Source organism: Vulpes lagopus, chromosome 15 (assembly GCF_018345385.1).
Source record: "Vulpes lagopus strain Blue_001 chromosome 15, ASM1834538v1, whole genome shotgun sequence".
Classification (NCBI taxonomy): Eukaryota; Metazoa; Chordata; class Mammalia; order Carnivora; family Canidae; genus Vulpes; species Vulpes lagopus.
In genome coordinates, this window is record NC_054838.1 from 2555107 (window position 1) to 2574898 (window position 19792).

The 19792-nt window shown below is 37.9% G+C and overlaps 1 protein-coding gene across 6 annotated transcripts in view; it reads right to left on the reverse strand.

Annotated features, from left to right (window-relative positions):
- ANO3 (anoctamin 3) overlaps window positions 1-19792 on the reverse strand; it is a 395575-nt gene that overhangs the window by 149247 nt on the left and 226536 nt on the right. Inside the window, exon 1 of one of the 6 annotated variants that reach the window (XM_041730541.1) lies at window positions 18339-18474. The exons of 4 other annotated variants lie outside the window; for them this stretch is intronic. Coding sequence is in view for 1 of the 2 variants with exons in the window: in XM_041730540.1 (XP_041586474.1) it covers window positions 15797-15823 (27 nt within the window). In the remaining variant the exon portion in view is untranslated. Of the gene's footprint in view, window positions 1-15796; window positions 15889-18338; window positions 18475-19792 lie in introns of those variants that run through there. One more of the 6 variants, XM_041730540.1, reaches the window with a different exon arrangement.

A 19792-nucleotide genomic window follows, 5' to 3' on the forward strand; every position in this document is an offset into this window, starting at 1 on the left:
CAGTTTGGAAATTGTTACAACAGAGGATATTAAAAAAAAAAAAAAGGAAAAAGAAGGGAATAAAAGAATCTGGGTTTACTCCTAGTTCAATCTCTACTTTCATGGCTGTAGACAAATGGTGTTTCCTCTCTCAATTCCCTACCACAAATCAGAGTGGGTATAGAACAAAGGGTCTTTGTAGCTTGACATCAGGATCCTTTTCTTTTTCCCGAATATTTCTCCAGGAAGCCGTTTTCTAAGGCCTCTAAGGTTTTCCAGCTAACTCTGGCTGGGGTTTTTTATTTCTGTACGGAATAATACATAGATATTGGGCAGCTGAGTTCACTCCTTAAAGTGCTTCAAAGGTCTTTTCAGAAAAGTATTATAAATGACAATTGAAATCTGTCTTACTTTGACCTGAGTAGGTACCTTTGACATCATGAAGGAGAAAACAGGAGACAGGGCTTCTCTTATTCCAAAGTGAAAAGCTCAATGTCATCAAATTTCATGAGTCGAGTAGAATACAAAGCACACACTTTGGAATGTGACACCCTTTATGACCACTGAAATGTAGCCTAAAGGGGGAAATGCAGAGATGTAAAGTACTTCTAGTAAGAATCTACTACCAACTTTCAGAAGTAGGGCATAAACATAGAAAATCAGAGTTATGATTCCAACAACATGGAAAACAACACAGTTTCAAAACTCTCATGTCATAAAACACCTAGAAATGATAGATAAAATAAAACATACAACTACTGAAATTCCAGAGGAATAAGCAGGAAAGTATGTATGTCTAGCTTCTAGGTAGAAAAAATATGTAGAAAACTATAACTTGCTGGCAAGTCAATAGTGTGGCTGCTCTGGGTGAAGATGTAGAAATCAATAAAAAAAAAAAAATAGCGGAAACAAACACTGATAAATTTAAAAATAATACTTCTAAATAATAAGCTAAAGATATAAAATTCAGTGAAAGCTAGAAAAGAAAGTGAAGATACAGTTTCTTTAGTAGATAATGCTGATTCAGATGAATTAGATATCTATATAAAAAAGTTATAATACTTTAGATTATATTTAAACATCAATTCTAGCTCAGAAATAAACAAAAATTTATGGTCAACTGACTTTCAGCAAGGGTCAAGGCAGTTCAATGGGGAAAAATGGTATTTTCAACAAATGGTGCTGGGGCAACTGTATATCCATTCGCAAAAGAGGTTGGATCCCTATCTTAAACCATACACAAAAATTAGTTCAAAGTGGATCAGAGACCTAAATGTAATGAAGAAAATTATATCATTATTAGGCTAAAATAGATGAATAAATATGAATATGAATAATACCTTGAATAAATGAATATGAATAAATAAATACCTTGAGTTAGGTAATGATTTCTTAAATACAACACCAATTATACAGAGACAAAAGGAAAAAGAAAATATAAACGGACTATATAAAAATTAGACACCTAGTGCTCTAAAAATATATGCTATTAAGACTGTGTAAAGGTGGGGCACCTGGATGGCTAAGTCAGTTGAGCAGCTAACTCTTTTTTTTTTTTTTTTTTTTAAATTCATTCATCAGAGGCACACAGAGAGAGAGAGAAAGGGGCAGAGACACAAGCAGAGGGAGAGTCAGGCTCCATGCAGGGAGCCTGACATGGACTCGATCCCAGGTCTGCAGGATCACACCCTGGCCTGAAGGTGATACTAAACCTCTGAGCCACTGGGGCTGCTGGAGCAGCTAACACTTGATTTGGGCTCAGGTCTTGATCTCAGAGTCATGAGATCAAGCCTCATGTGGGGCTCCATGCTCAGTGAGGAGTCTGCTTCTGTCCTAATGCTCTCTCTGTTCTTCCCCCAACTTGTTCACATGCTCATGTTCTCTCTCTCTCTCTCTTTGAAATAAATCTTAAAAAAAAAAAAAAGTGAAAAGGTAAATCACAGAATGGGAATAATATTTTTAAAAAATATGTCTGATAAGGGACTTGTATTTACATTGTATAAATAACAATAAAACCACAAATAACTGAGCTACCAATGAACAAAGGATCTGGATGTAGATTTTTCCAAAGAAGATATACAAATGGGTCAACAGGCATATTCCCTAATGAAAATATTAGGGAAATGCAAATCAAAACAGTGAAACACCACTTCTCACCCAATGGTTATAATCAACATGACAAACATTAAGCTAGAAATGGGAACCCTTGTCCATCGTTGGTGAAGACGTAAACTAGTGAACAAGCTTTGAAAAACTGTTTGGCATTTACTCATGATGTTAAGCATAGAGTTACCGAATCACTCATTTCACTCCCAGGTATATACCCAGGAGAATACTTCTACACAAAAACTTGTACATAAATATTCATAGTATTATCCATAATAGTAAAAAAGAAAAAGTGATGCAATGTCTATATGATCAATACATAACTGAAATGTGATATTATCCACATAATGAAATATTATTTGGCATCAAAAATGAATTAAATATTGACACATGCTGCAACATGTTCATCTAGGATGAACCTAGATAATATACAAAGTAAAGGAAGCTAGTCACAAAAGACCATATATGATTCCATTTATGTGAAATTCTGTAATAGACAAATACAGAATATAGGTTAATCATTTCCTAGAGTTGGAGGAGTGAGTAGAATGGAAAATAATTGCTAATGGGTACAGACATTTTTTAGGGTACAGGTTTTCTTCTTTAAAAAATATTTTAAAATGGATATTGTGATGATGGCTTCACAACCTAGAGTATACTAAAATCATTGAATTGTACACTTTAAATGGGCAGTGAATGTTATGGTATGTGAATTTTATCTTGATAAAGCTCTAAAAACCAATTACAGATGGATTAGGGATTTTAAAATGCACAAGAATACATATATCTTCTAAAAGCTGACATAGGAACTCACAGTAGGTGAATATTTCTTAAACAGGACTCAAAAAAGAATGCACAGATTTGCTACAATTCTATAGTAATTAAGGCAGCAGGGTATTCATGCTGGAATAGACAATATAAGAAATAAAATAGAGATCCCAGAAAAAGACCTACATGGAGAACTGAGATGGAATTACAAATCTGTGTACTTTTCCTGGGTAGGGTAGATGAGTCATTTAGTGGCACTAAAAAAGTCAGTTATTTTCTTGGAACAATACCATATTCAAAAAAGAAAAACATAAAAAGAGTTTAAAGACAAATGTGAGAAGCAAAAATGTAAAACTTTCAGAATAAAATATATAAAATATTATATGTAATACATAAAATTATATTAAATATGTAATATTTAATAACATTAAAATAAAATGTTAATGATTTTAGTAGGAAAGTTTTGTTTGATTTTGTGTGAAAAAAAGCTCCTAGGCCCGTAAGAAGGTAAAACTATGATTAATAAAACCTTTGTACATTAAAAGCTCATAAAAATGTGATAAGGTAAGCGTTCATTAGAAGGTATTTTTTATGACTACAATCAATAAATGATTAGTCTCCAGGACATGTAAATAACTACTCTAAATCAATAAGAAAAGATCAATAATCCAACAGAAACACAGTGATGTGCCTATTAATAATAGGCATTTAAGAAAAGAAGAAACATTATTGCATTATTTGGAACAGAAGAAGATCAGAAACATATAAAACTTCTCATCAGTCAGAAAGTGAATAATTACCTGTGGTGATACAGTTAGTACCATTAGTTGTGTAGTCACACAATGTAATATGACCGATCTGCTCAAAAATCCCTTAAAGAGGAGCTAGTGAACTTTCAAAAAAAGCAATGTAAAATATATATTTCTTCAGAGTTTGAAAACCTGAAAAACAGTCCTCAATATCGTCCAAGGAGATGATAGATAGATAGATAGATAGATAGATGCATGATAGATAATCCTATGCGTGGTAAAAGTACAAAAATATTCATAAGAAAGCTAATTACCAAAATCAGAAGAATGGTTATAGTGAGACAAATTGAGGAAAAGGATCAGGGGGTATTACATAGGAGTCTTCAATTTTTGTCTTTCATAATCATTTGGAAACAGATACGGCAAGCAATTCAGATCCAGTAAAGCTCTGTGTTGGATATAACTTGTTACAGCTAAGTATTATTATTTAACAGTTATTATTATTATAATAACTGTATTATTATCTAATAATACAGTTTCGATATGCCTGAAATATTCTTAATAATCAAAATTCAAAAGGCCAGCATTGCTGTTGACTTCTGAAATCAACAATCTGCAATATATATTTGTTTAGCAGTTAAAATCTTACTTATAAAATTGAACACCTATAAAAAAAATCTTACTTATAACTTAAGCCTCAGTTTCCTCACCCAACTAATCCTATAGTTACTATAATCAAAGATCGTTAAACAATAAAACTTCGATTTCAGTCCCAGTTACTAAACTGCATGCCCCCTTCAGTCCACTATACTTGTGCCTACCTTACCATTTTGGGGAAAAAAAAAAAAAAATGAAATACTGTAAGATAAACTTTTCAGGGATATTAAACTTGAACGTATTTGCTCACTAGGTGGTTCGAGAAGGAATTCTATGAGGACTGTTAAAAAGAAAACCCCAGGCCCAAGATGGCTTCACTTTGGTTAAGGTCCCCAAGTCAGTAAACCAGGACCTATTACCTAACCTAACTGCTGTTTTACCCCCCGCCCAGGAATTAGGCAGTCAAAGGGGAGTTTCCTGGGCAGCCCTAGGCAATTTACTGACAGACCCACTTTACTCCCCTTAGGAGCGTGACCTTGCCTAACACGTATTCTTTGCTAATAATTTCCTTTGGTCTATTCCTTTTCCGGCCCTTCCTTTCTGTAGCCCTCTGAAGCTCCCCTCTGCTTGCTAGAGGGGATATTACCTGATTCATAAATAGATTAATAAAGCCAATGGAGAGCTTCAGAATGAAGAAAAAAAAAGTGTTAGAATGTACTGGGTTGAATTTTCGTTATATAACAGGTGGGGGGGTGGTTTGGGGGGCATCGTTAGGAACAAATGATCAGCTCAGAGCTCGTATGCTGAAGAGACGTGAGCACTGTCAAGTCTCGTCAGCAGCCACCTACGACACCTAACACACAAACTCTGCTTAAAATCAGCCTGAAGTCACTCTGCACTTCTGGCAGTGATCAGCTGGAAATTAAAAAAAAAAAAAAAAAGAAAAAGAAAAAAGCAAGAACCACTTAAGAATTCACTGAAAGTCTGAGAATGAAGATTTTTAGACGAAAAGATCAAATTTCAAATGCAAAACCAAATCAAATACCATTGTATTGTAAAGGACTTTGAGGAAATTACCTTTGCAGAGAGTTTGAAAACAACCAGTGACATCAGTGCATTTCTTGTTATCATGAATTCCATATTCTCCCTTACATAGCTGGGTTTTTTTTAGTTTTTTTTTTAATTTAGTATTATTTTTTAAGTAACCCCTACACCCAACATGGGTGAACTCACAAGCCCAAGATCAAGAGTTGCAGGCTGTTCCGACTGATCCAGTCCCCCCACCCCCCGTACTGAGCTCTTAAAACAAAATTCTTTAAAAAGGTGGTCGTAATAAAGGGGCAGTGGGTGATTTCCAACATGAGTTAGGAAAGTGATTTAAAATATTGGTAATCTCAGAAACCCAATGGAAATAGTCTTTAAAAATGCGGAACTATTAGGAGCAATCCTTCCCATGAAAACAAGCAAACATTACACAAAGCAAAACCTTAAAAAGCATCAAAGAATTCACAAGATAGTGAGGAATTGCTAGGTCAAGCTCAGAACAGAGTAGAAATCAGGAATGGAGAGAGGGGAAGGTGCATACCTGAGCACTTAGGTCACTAGGCTTTTGCATTAGCACTTTTCCGTGTGTGGTTGCCGGGGTACAAAGGTGAATAAACCAATCAGCCTAGTTTGTCCAAGGTATTTTTAGGACACGTCAGTGGTAAATGTACCTGAAACATTAACATATTCCTCCTTTTGGCTCTGGATTCGTAACAGATGAAAAGTACAACAGATGCCTAAAAAGGATGGGGAAGCTCGACACAGAGAAGTCCAGTTACACCAGGGCAGGTTGAAGTCACCTGCAGTTTTGCAAATGCAAAGTAAAAATGTCAAGTCAAAATACAGAAAAGGGTAAAAAATATCCCTGAACCACGGGAGTGGCCCAGAACATCACCCTGGCCAAAGGCTACTGTTTCGCTTGAATTTTTAACTTGGCACGAACGGCACTCTCTGAGGAGGGTATCAAATTTGTTGGGGTAGTATCATCATTAGTGTCCTGGGCCATATGAGGAAATTAGGAAAATTCACATAATGCTCCAAAGGAAACTATTCTCTGTTATCCGGTGTTTATCATTAATCATATATGCTAGGAAGGCAGAGGATAGAACCTCCCGCAACCCTCACACCACGGTGGATTCGATCTGATGAGCAGTGTACTGGCTCCTGCAGAAGAGATGAGACTTGTGTTCCTCACATTTGCAGAAAATTACTTTTCATGACCCAGCAGTCCACCGTTTCTCCCTAAAAGCTCTACCAATAAGACGAGAATCTCTTGAGACCCAGCAAGCCGAAGGCAGATCGTCAAACAACTAATTTTGCTACCATCAGAAAGCGGACGACCTTATCGCGTTGGCCACAAATAATCTACTGAGCAAAAATAAATCAGGTCGGGGATCCCTGGGTGGCTCAGCCGTATAGCGCCTGCCTTTGGCCGAGGGCGTGATCCTGGGGTCCTGGGATCAAGTCCCGCATCAGGCTCCCTGCGTAGAGCCTGCTTCTCCCTCTGCCTCCCTCTGCCTGTATCTCTGCCTCTCTCTCTCATGAATAAATAAAATCATAAATAAATAAATAAATAAAAAATAAATAAATAAATAAATAAATCAGGTCATGTTGGAAACTTTGGAAAGTTGGCACTGAAAATATATCCTAGAATATGAATGCCTGTTTCGCCATGAGCTTAGTTCTTTCCAGTTCCAGGGTTACTCCTGCTGCTTATACGTTAGATATTTGTAAAGACATAGAAAGGTGAACTCTCTCAGGAGCCCAGGAGTGTCATTTAAGATTATGGTCCTGGCTACTTGTACCTGTGCGGGCTTCTCCAGAGTTGGCAGGGTGGTGTCCTAAGCTGTAGAAGGGCCGCTCAAGACAAAACCAGTGGTTTTTAACCCTTGGTAATAGGGAGTATCCCGAGAAAAAACCACATAGGTACATATTTGTACGACTATGCATATGATCTCAGAGAGTTCACAGACGCCCTGGGCTCCTGGGTCAGCCCCGTAGGGCTCCCTGGACACCAGGCTAAGAACTCCTGGATCAGGCCTTCTCAAAATCGTCCTAGGGACGATGTCTAGGGACACCTGCCTCTATCACCTAAGCTCCCTTGGTAGGCCCTGACGGAAAGAAAGTTGAATCTCTTAAAGCAGAGCCTCCAAGCACTTCGGAAACCCTCTAGCTAAACTCACAGGGCAGTCATCTGGATTTGTTTAAAACTGGACATTAGTGAAGGTAGGCAGCATCTCCTTTTCCTCTACTAATCTTTCCTTTTCAGATACTATGAAAACAACGAACGTACAACCATGGCTCATATTTGAAACTGAGGTAAGTGTAGATATTCATATTTCTTCAATTTCGCAAAGACAGCAGGATTTGTAGTTGGAGGATGGGAGATGAAGGCCCAACTCCTGCTTCTTATCGTGTCACTGTGCCCAAAAACTTAATTAAGGTTTCAGCATCCGTATTTATAAAATGGTGATAAAAAAAAAGGTCTATTTATTTCTCTGAGAACTGTGAGGATGGTGGCTGAATTGTGTAAAATAGCTAGCAAGCGTACCAGACTTCTTAGGTTCTCGATGAAGCAGAACTGTCATCTGAGGACTGATTAGACAAGATACAACATGGCATTGTTTTTTCAAAGTTTAATCATATATCTCTATTTTTGACCATAGCCACAGACCACTTTTTAATATTTTTTTCTTTAGGTTGCATTCTTTCTTTAAAAAAAAAAAATAGGGGATCCCTGGGTGGCGCAGTGGTTTGGCGCCTGCCTTTGGCCCAGGGCGCGATCCTGGAGACCCGGGATCGAATCCCACATCGGGCTCCCGGTGCATGGATCCTGCTTCTCCCTCTGCCTGTGTCTCTGCCTCTCTCTCTCTCTCTCTCTCTCTGTGCGTGACTATCATAAATAAATAAAAATAAAAAAAAATAGCCTTTGCCATAAATATTAGCCTAAAAAATTACACGTTTAGGGCGCTTTATTATTCCCCCCCCCCTGTACACACATTACAATAAAGTCATATCTATTAAAAATGTTTAAGTCACTGTGGTGCAGTTTGAAAATGATGTTGAAAACCATGCTTTGGCAAACATGTAAGCTGTAACAAGCCACTAATGCTTTGCATAAATTAAACCCAGTCTGGGTTTATTATCTTTGCTGGCAAAGAGCAAGACTTGAGATAAGGTGGTTGGAGTTTTGATGGTGGAAAGGGAAAAAGGAAATACCCCGAGGAGGCCAAGTGGCAGGGCCTTGTGCATCTGAACTTCAGCCGGGGATTTAGAGTCCCTGAGGGCCGAGAGCACAGAGTAGGAAGACAAGAGGCCAGGACAGACCTGCGTGAATTGTAAAGACCGACGTTACCGACCTCAGGTCCAGCGCTGGGCCAGCTTGTGTCCTTCCTACCACCTAAGAGCGGCATCCCTATTCAATGCTGCAGTATTCTAAAGCTGGCAAAAGGTGATAGTTTGTCACTTAAAAAATTGAAACGAGAACATAAGGCAGGAGTGGTCAGGACATTAGTGTGGAAGGCAGAAAAATTGGCTGTCTGCTCTTGATTTACCGATGCAAATATTTTATAACGCACCCCTGTTCAGAAGCTAAACACAGGATTGTAACTCCCCGAAGGACCTGGAAAGCCATGAAAACACAGTTTATCTTTTATCCAATATTGCCTAGAACTGCCCACAGGGTCCTTCTCCAGCATGTTGCTATATAGACAATAAACAAATACGTCAATAAGCGAGGATGGAAACAAATGATACTTCAGGAAGGATGGATCATTAACATTCAAGAGGCGCAACCTCCATCAACTTACAAAGCGCCTGCACGCGCGCACGTACCTGCTATACTTAGCAACTACTTTAAGCTACATGCTATAGAAACAAAGAGGCATCTGTCATTCAACAAATCTCTTTTTAGCTCCAGTTTGATCCCAGACACTTGTTCAAGGGCCTGGATGGGGAGGTGAACAGCAACCAGAGGAATGGAATGAGTATTACAGTGAAGCCCTGTAGACTCCGGTTTGAACAAAAGAAGTTTATTACCCACCTGTAACATGATGCAAATTGTACCTTTTTTTTTTTTTTTTTACCTTTGTTATTTCTCCCATCATATGGAGGCAGACAAATCTGGATTTGAGTTTTGGCTCTGCCTCTTAACGAGCTACGTGGACCTGGATTTTACTAACCTTTGTGTTCACTGATTACCTCATTCAGGAAGTGGGAGAAAAATATTCCCTTCATTACAGAATTAGGTACGCTCTAACAAGTATGAATTTAGTGCTCTTCTGTCCTGGTTACTATTTTAGGCATGTGCAAAAACCGTGGACACATCGGACACACCCTACTGCCCAACCACGTGGATCAGCCAGGGGGTTTATCCAGGAGTGGTTAGTGGGCAGTTGACGCAGGGAACTTACCGCTGTAATTACTAAATGATGAAACTCTGAATGGGTGTCAGGATGAGGAATGCATGTGTATAAAAAACAAGTGGTTTAATAAAACAAGTGGCGGGCATTAAACGACCAATTTTGCGGCTATCTGGCAAAATAATAAGTATTTTCAATTACATTTTTAGGAAGCTAACTGTGGCTGCAGGGGTTCAATGCAGGACGTCATGGTGCCAGCCGGGGCTAACCAAAGGTAGCTTTACTGAACAGCTGGGTTCTCCTAACCAGGGAACATATTACAGGTAAAATGACTCTGTGCCTGCAGAAAGAAAAAGCTAAAAACTAATTAACTATATAAATGGAGAGAAAAAAAAAAAATCCAGATCATATGGTGTCATCACCATTTGGGCAAAAGCATCTGTGAACACTCCCAGTAGACGCGACACAGAAGAGCTGAGGCAGAGCTAGAGGTGCACACACCCCAGCTCCCCCATTCATTAATGAAACACCAATTCTTAGTCTCATTCTAATGCTTAAGGAGAACCCAATTTTATCAAACACCATTTTAATTCTAGATATCCAAGCTATCCCTACGTCACGACCCATAATCAACATATATTTATTTGCTCATCCAAACTGGGATGAGGAATAGCATACAGAGGAGCCTTTGTTCTTTCAATGATTGATTTAAAGATGACATTGTTTGGCTTTAGAATTTACAAACAGTCTAAAAAGACAGTAAGCCGTACTTGGGAAAAAAATTAAATATCCTTAGTGTAACTTACCCCTTAGTAGACAATGTATAGGTAGTTAAATGCTTTGGCTTTGAATTTTTATATTTTTGCTTGTTTTTAGGAAAACTTCAGAAAATGATAAGCTTTAGAACAGGGCTGCTCTATGTCTAGTGCTGCTTCATAGAAGTGGGAAGTCGAAATGGAGGTGGGGCTACGGGTGAAGGGTAGGTTAAAATTCACCTGCTGAAGAAAGAACAAGGACAGTGATGTGTCCTTATTGCCTGGACTTCTCAGGGACTCCTGGCAATGATGCCCCCTGGTGCTCTGCCTCTACTCTCTGAATTACCTGCCTTTACATCGAGACCTTTCCTTGTTGCAGAGCCAGCCCGCACCTGCTCACAGGAGCCGATTTTGAAATCTTTGGGAATTTTGAGAACCAGCACACTGGTATCTGACATAGACCAAGGTGGGACTCAGCAAGTGCTTTTTTGAAAAAACCCTTGCCCACCATTGCTTATTTGGCTTAATGCATAAAGACACAGAACGCGTCTGTTGTCCACAGCCGTCTATGCGGTGCTTAGTGTAGTATCTGCTCTACGGTGAGTGAATGCCAGCCAGACAAATCAGACAGGAGCGTCAGCATCCACATGCCATGCTTCACTTCAAAACCTATGTATGACCCTGAAAATTATAACCACTCAGCCTCGAGAAAAATCTCCAACTGGGTAGTGTCTCTATCATTTCCACAATTCCCTTTCGATAAGGAGGAGAGGTACGGGAATAAATCGTGCCTATGAGGGGAGACAGAGTAAAACATGAATTTCCTAACAGTCTCTGGGAACTCGGTCCACTTCAAGGCAGGGCCCCTCCCAGCGGAGGGACAGGGCTGCTCGCAGCACACGGGGTTAAACAGGATCAATAAGCTGCTTTCTGAGCAGGGTTTCGGTGAGCTGTAGTTTTGAAGTTGCTTTTCAGCCTCCTGCTATTCAAAACTGCCATGGTGTAGGAATCAAGAATGCAATGGTGTTCAGGCTAAAAGATTATTGTGACTCATATCTCGGAGATTTTGGGAGCTCAATAGTCATAGATCACCAGGGAGCCCTTGTGAATCGGGTCGGGGTCTGCAGGGCACAGCAACCACATTAGGTAACGGTGAATGAGGCGCACACGACAGTAGAGGGGACTCCTGCTCACAGTGCTCAACCAGTGTTAGCCCAGGCCCCTCTCCCCACTCAGAGCCTCCCCTCTTGCCTGCCTGCTCTGACCCGGGGCCACTTAAAGACCTTGTCAAACAAAGGTGACAGATTCCGAGGTCCAGGTTTGACAAGAGTAGGAGTTTCTCTACTCTTCGTCCTGCCCCAGGACCTCTGTTCTTTTTACAGATGGTTGCCTTAAGCCCATTAATAAAAATACATACATAAATAAAAAATAAAAATTAAACAAAACAAAACAAAGCCTTTAGCGCAATGTGAAAAATGCCAGTCGCATCTGCTGAACTCTAAGATCTCATGTGAGGATAAGAAATTCCTTGAGGCCATCTCCTTGTTCCCAAAGGAAGAACTGCTTACCTAAGAATTCACATGTATAAACACATACACATCTTGAAATGCTTGGCATTTGAAATGCTCTGCCAAGCATTTGCAGTTTTTGGAAATATTGCTTTCCAATGCAGAGGCACCGTACAGGAAAGCATAAACACAGTTGTAGATAATGGCAGTCCCGAGACTTCGATTTAGCAACCCTAAATGCATTTCTTTTAACCATTTAATCCCTCTTTGGCTTTTTTAAAAATACATTTTCCTAAAAAGTATTGGCTTTATTGATGTACACATTTTTAATTTAAAAGATGTTATATATATAATGTATATATTTATAAAATATATATATAATGTATATATTAATAAAAATATGTATATTACATAACATATTCTAGCCAATATAATGGAATACATACAAATGAAACCAATTAAATGCATAGATGAATTTTCCTTATATACAGCTATGAAAACATCTGAAGTCAGATAAGTTCTGAGTAGGATGTTCTCTTACGCATGCTTATTATAAAACTTACTTCTAAAACAGAAAATGAAAGGTAAAAGACCAGATTTATAAGTACTCTACAAACTGAATCCCAGGTAACAAGCATAATCCCCAGAATTTCTCATGATCCATGATGTGCTTAGCAGGAGGAGAAAACCGAACCTATTTCAATCCTTTATATATGTATTTTGATCTTTTTAATATATTTCTTAGGTTGTGTTTGCCTTTTAAAAGCTTCTCAGAGCAAGGGCAGATTCCTGTTTCCTTTATGGGATTTCTTCCCCCTCTTTACCTTCTCGACTTCACATTACCCCCCCCCCCTTTTCTCAGGGGCCTTATTTCATTTTCTACCTTCCATTTCTACCAAATACTTAAAGACAAATCTTACTGATTGTGCCATGGGCCCACTTGCGGACTAGTGGCTGAGGCCAGCTGTGTCCTATTGCACTGTTAAACAGCCGAACAGTGTTAAATAGCTGAACACTATTCACTTTTATGGTTAGATCATTATTTATTTACCTTCAACCGAAAGAGATTTTGGCTTGGTTTGCTAAGTTATCTTTCGCTATGATTCATAGTGATGTAATGAATATCCTTGTTCCCATATCTCTGGTAATATCTCTAATTGTTTTATTAATACAAATTCCTAGAAGTAAAATCACTCAAAAATTTTTATCTGAAGACAAGCTTGATTTCCTCTTCTCCATAAACTTCATCTTAACTCTTGAAAGCTACTAATAATTCCATGCCACCTAAAGTCCTAATATTCTCTTTCACATTCACTCATTTGACAAGTTTATCGTGAGTTCCTGTTATGAGTCAGGCTCTGTGCAAGGTGTAATGTAATTACAAAGAGAAATAATCCATGATCCTCATCCTTCAAGAGAGAGTAATTTAGTCAGGTAGAGAGATGGCAGGAACAAATAATTGCATTTTGGTGCGATTTGTGCTCTACGAGGGGTGAGTACAAGTGCCACGAAAGCAAACATAAAGGGACTATCCAGACAAAGAGAACACATCTTCATTCCGAAGGGTTATGTTCTCTTCAACAAACGTTGCTGGAACAACAAAACGTCCAAATGCAAAAAAAAAAAAAAAGAAGAAGCTGCTACCAGACATAGATTTACTCTCTTCACAAAAACAATTGAAAATGGATCACAGATCTAATAGTAGCACATAAAACTCCTAGAAGGCAACACAGGAGAAACCTTAGATGACCTTGAATATGGTGATACCTTTTCAGATAGAACACCAAAGACACGATCCATGAAAGAAATACTTCATAAGCAGAACTTCATTAAATTTCTGCTCTGGGAAGTACAGTATCAAGAGAAGGAAGAGACAAGCCACAGACTGGGAGAAAGTATCCTCAAATGAGACATCTGATAAAGGACGTATCCAAAAAAAGACAAGGAGCTCTTAAAACTCAGCAATAAAGAAAAAGCAATTAAAAAACGGTCTGTGATCACTTAACATTCACCTCACCAAGGAAGAAACAAAAATGACAACTACACATATGAAAAGACGCTCCACATCATACGTCAGCAGGGAAATGAAAGTTCAAACAACGAGTTACCACTACATATCTATTAGAATGGCCCAAATCCAACCCCTGAAAGTAGCACACCCTGGCAAGGAGGTGGAGCAACAGGACCTCTCATTCATTGTTGGTGGGAACGCCAAATAGTACAGCCACTTTGGAAGGCAGTTTGAGGGTTTCATACAAAACTAAACATAGTCTTTGTGATCCAGAAATTGAACTCCTTAGTCTTTACCCAAAGGAGTGGAAAACCTATGTCCACACAAAAATCTGCTATGGATGTTGAGAGCAGTTTTATTCATAATTGCCACCCAAAACTTGGAGGCAACCAAGATGTCCTTCAGTAGGTGAATGGGTTCCTAAACTCTGGTACATCCACGCAATGGGATATTATCCTGCGCTAAAAATCATTGAGTGATAAAGCCATGAAAGGACACAGAGGATCCTTAAACGCATACTACTAAATGAAAGAAGCCAATCCTAAAAGGTGATAGACCGTATAATTCCAACTATACAACGTTCTGGAAGAGACAAAGCCATGGAAACAATAAAAACACAAATAAAAGGATCAGTGGTTGCTGTAGAGGTTGAGAGAAGGGCTTGGAAGTAGGGAGAGATGAAAAGGAAGAACAAAAACAATTTTTAGGGCAGTGAAAATTCTCTGTGTGATATTACGGTGATGGCTTTATGTCATTGAACATTTGTCCACACCTACAGAATGTACACCACCAAGACTGAACTGTTAAGGTAAACTGTGGACTGAGGGTGATCATGATGTGTCGATGTGGGTTCATCTTTGGTAAAAAAAAAATGTACATTTTGGTAAGTGTTGACAATGGGAGAGGCGATGCAGGTGGGGGGGTACTGGGGGGCACAGGAAATCTCTGTACCTTCTGCTCAATTCTATTGTAAACCAAAAACTGCTCCTTAAAAAAGTCTTTAAAAAATAGTATGTTATTTGATTCCTGAAAAATGAATAGAAAGAGGTGCAGAAAATTTGACGTGCAAAGGCAAGGGGCATGGACAAAGAAGAGTATATTCAAGATTTATTAGGATGTTGGCTGTGACAGGAGCAACTGGTACCTTGAAGGGCTGTCAAACAGGATAAAGGATAATTCTCATTTTAACATTTGAGACCCATTGCTCTTATGTCCCTATTCTTATCCTTCTCAATAAACTGCAAACTTTTTGAGGACAAGAACTATATTTTATTCATTTTGTATCCACTATACTTTGCATCCTGTCTGGAACGTGTCTGTGTGCACATGCACACACACACACACATCACAAATGACTTAATTAATTATTCAAATCATGACTGTCTTCTCAAAGTCATAGTTTTTTCTTTCTCATTACATATTAAGAATTTCATGATAATGGGCATCTTTTCGTATTGCATAAAAAATAAATAGAATAAAAATCACCTTATAATCTTACTATTATTACTGATCTCTCTCTCTCTCTCTCTCTCACACACACACACATACACACACACTATTATAATTTTGCTTCAAAGCTGCTTCCTTCTTTTTATTTCCTTGATATGTTTCCATGCCATTATAATCAACCTCAAGATGGTTTTTTAAATAACTGTCACCGCTGTGGTTGTATAGATAAGTGGTTTCCACATTTTGGTAATAGAAACTGATGCATCCACCTCACCTGCGACCACTCCTGGCTAAAGCCTAGTCCTCTCCCAGGTGGAAAGGTGACATATCATCCCCACTTCCACCATTGTTCCCCCTCCCTCATGTACACAGTGATCTCATGAAAACAGAAATCTGTTCAAAACCCTTAAAAGTCAGAATAAAATCCAAACTTCCCATCATAAGCTCTTACAACATTGCGCTTGCTTACCTCTCTCTCTCCTCTCATTTCGGCCATCCTGGTGTTCAGTCTCTGTGTTCCTGCCACACAGGCCACATATCAGTTTCTCAAACACACCAAGCTCTTTCCCACCCCAAGGCCCTCATCGAGGGCACTCTGCCTGCAATGCCTCTTTCTCCCACTCTTCCCTCCTCAGCTGACTTCTCGTCTTTCATTTCTTGCCTTTAATCTCTTCTGAGATTGCCCCAAGTAGCTCCCCTTCCACTACTCAGGACCCACTCAATGACAACCTGGAAACAGGTATTTATGTGTTGGTTTATTTATTTATTTTCTGTCTCCTCCACTAGACTACAAGCTTTGCGAGGGTAGAGACTTTGCCTGTTTTATTCATGAATGCCTACCCTGCCTTACTAGAGAGTCTGGCACACGGTAGGCTCCCCAGATACAGAGCCCCCTGGAGATACTAGGAGAAAATTTAAAGCAGTCATTCTCAAAAGTAGTGCCAGCACCAGGAGCCTCAATCCTGAGGACTTGTTAGAAATGCAAATTATCAGGCTGCAAGGGGAATTACTGTTATCAGAAGCTCTGGGGGTAGGGGCTGGTCATCCTTTCTTCTTTTCTTTCCTTTTTTCTTTTTCTTTTAACAAGCCATGCAATTGATTCTGCTATTCCCAGTCTGACAACAACTGCTGTAAGGTATCTTGTAAGAATAAAAAATATGCCGACTTTGTTTAGAAGTTGCTGCAGCCAAAATTTCTTAGAATGTGAGGTTTGAACCTTAACATGTCACTAAATGTGGTCATATCATTTTACTGAAGGGAAAAAAAAAAAAGGTTCCAAAAGAAATTTTTTTTAAATATTTTAATCTAACAATTAATGATTCTGCTTATAAGTGTGCTTTGTTGAAGATAGTAAAGCATGCATATTTCTTATAAATAGGAAGTATAATTATGCAGCATAAAACTGTTTCCTGAAAAGAGTATTCAAATACAAAGCTACTTTCATACTTATGGCTGAGTATTAATTCAGTTAAATTCAGGTATAATTATGAAATATTTGCATTTCTTTCTTCTTTCAAGGTGGTTCAAACAATGAATTGATCTGGATAATTTATCAGACTCTGCCTTTGAGTTGAAATTTTCCCACGGTGATTTTAATTATTTTATTAAGGGGAATCATTAGGTTTTCACATTTGTTGGAGGGTCCTATAAAATAGAGCTGGCTCATCGAGGAGCACAGTATCGGTGGAGTCACAAAGAAAATGGAAAATTAATCATTTAAGACAGGACTTCAGAATGGATCCCAAACACCTGAGTTACAGGACCTGCATATGTGGATAAAATGTGGCTTTGAAATCATACGGTAAGATGTACAGATCCACTGAAAGAGTCCAAATTATGAAGCAAGTGTAAATATTCTTTTAAAAAGATAAGAAGGAATAAAGAGAGGAAAGAAACACAATACTGATTGCATTTCTATAATGTGACAGCAGCACTAAGTGCTGCTCTTTAGACTATCTTCTATTATTCTCTCTCCTCCCATTTCTATTTACTCAAAAATCAGAGGTTTTCTGGTTCAGCTAAAGAAAAACGAAAGCCAAGTCTTTCTAAGTAGAATAGTCTATGATGGAGCATAGACTGTGATTTTCTAGTGGGCTCTCTATGAAATAAACGTTTTTTTCTTTTTTTTTTTTTTACATATGTGAGCCTTAAACATCATCTTAGTAATTTACTTCCACTAAGAGAATATAGTTGAGTATACCTTTCCTGCACACTGATTTTTATATTTTTAAAACTACATAAGGACTCTTTTTAAGTACTTACTTTTTACTAAAGGGAACCACATTTATTCCATATCCATTTCAAGTGATCTAACCATAAATGCAGATTTAGAAATTAAATCCTTCATCTCCAAAAGGAAGCAGTTAATATTTTTAAAGAAAGAAATTAAAATGAAGCCTCTTGAATGGAAAAACAATAATAATAATTTTACCACCTTTCAAACAATGAGAAAATAAAGATAGCAGTTTGGAACATCTTTTTCCACAGATTAAATCACAGTGACTTTCATAGTTGTGTCACTTGTCTACTTGAACATTTCATGCTGTGAGTTATGCTTCTTTAAATTCAGATTTTTTCCTCAGATTTTCTATTTTGACTGAAATTATTTACTAAAATATCTAGTACAAAGATAATTTCTTAAGCACATTTTAAAAATACATTCTTTTACAAATAATTGTATTTTATATATTCTTGAATCAAGAATTAATTTTACAGTAGAATTTGTATTTCAATGAAACCAATAATCGAATGCATATAAATAGTCAAAACTTCAGGGAGGTGCCATTTGCTTTACATGCAAGATAAACACAGATGCTCAAAATATAACCTTTTAGATCATATATTTCTTAGTTTTAAAAAAGCATTTCTAATATTTTGAAACAAGAGATAACACTCAACATCCTCAATTCTGAAACCAGTATCAATTATTCTTCATTGGCTTCTCTACCTATTTTTAAGGAAACAGAAAAGTAATAAAGAATTCCTAGATTGATGTATACTTTTAAACATACCACAGTCAGAATTCTGGGTTCAGCTGCATTTGGAATCCTTCATTGCTGACAACAGAATTGCAAATGACAATCTTCTTTAAAGCACTCTTCAGCATGACAACAGAAAGTTCTCCTTTCCACTGCCTCCCTTTTTTTTTTTTCCATTAGCTAGAGTGTTACATATTGAATGCTGCACGAAGCATTTGACTGGAGGGTTTTTAGACTCTTTAAATGCCTGAGTCTGAATAATGATTAAAAAAAAAAAAAAAGACAACTCATGTTTTTATAAGAATTTCTCACTGTTTTTTTTTTTTTTTTAATTTTATTTAAGAGGGTTGGCTAGGGGGTGGGGTTTGAGGGATGCCTTCCTGTGTCATTGGTTAATAGTTTCTATGCGTGATTCACCTAAGTGACATTTAGTCATATAATGTCAGTGACATTTTGATAATTTTACCGTCAATTTTTAATCATCTATTGTACATTCTTTTATGGAATTTGAATGAGTTGAGCAGATTAGCATAAAGGGTGGGAGGTATGTTTCAGTCTGAATAATAGTGGTCTGGGAAAGGAAACTTAACCTTTTTACTGGTGAGCCAGGGAATGTTTTTGATAGCTGAGTGGCATTCACTAGGATTTCCCTTTTCTCCACCCTCCACCCCCCCCCTCCCAGCTTTTCAAGGAAATTGCCTCATTTTCTTGTTCATGGTGGAAAAGTACAATAGAAACCTTTGTGGTTTCTGAAAAATCCTGCATCCATTAAACTTGACATTGCATCATAGTGGCCCTGGGCTGCATATAACGAAGTGACTGTAATCTGCAAGCAATAGAAGTAAGTGTTTTCTAAAAATAAATAAATAAATAGATCTGAACATTTTTGTCCCCCTGTGGTTAACATTCACATGATGAGATGCAACCGAGGATTATATTTATTTCTGTCAAGAAAGCCTCCACAGGACAGCCTGTAACTGGGATTGGCAAAACACTGACTAAGAAAGGGCCACTTACTGGATATGGCCTTGAATTAATCAATATGCTGAAAAATTGATCTCCTAGTGAGCCACAAAATAGGAAATTTTAACTTCGCACAATAGTTTGAATCCTTTAAACAGCAAAAGGTAGATTATTGTAATCTCTGAGTTTAAATTGTCCGTGGCATCGAAGAATCAATCAAAAAATGACTGAGACTCTGTTCCCAAGTCTTCATTTGCAAAGAAGTTAATCTGCCCAACTCATTCCAACAGCATAAGAATGTGCAATAGATTATTAAAAATTGATAAGGTTAAAAAGTTAAATACGACAGGCTTTATTTTTGTTGATGTTTTATTTTAAGAAGAGTGACAGCTGCTCAAAATATTCATATTCTGATGGGCTCCTTTGGTGAGATTAAGACGTCTGCGTGAGGGTGTGAACGGAGTAAAAGGACATGGGAAGACGAAGGGCTACAAATAGCACAAAAGGGATGAGTATTTTATAGT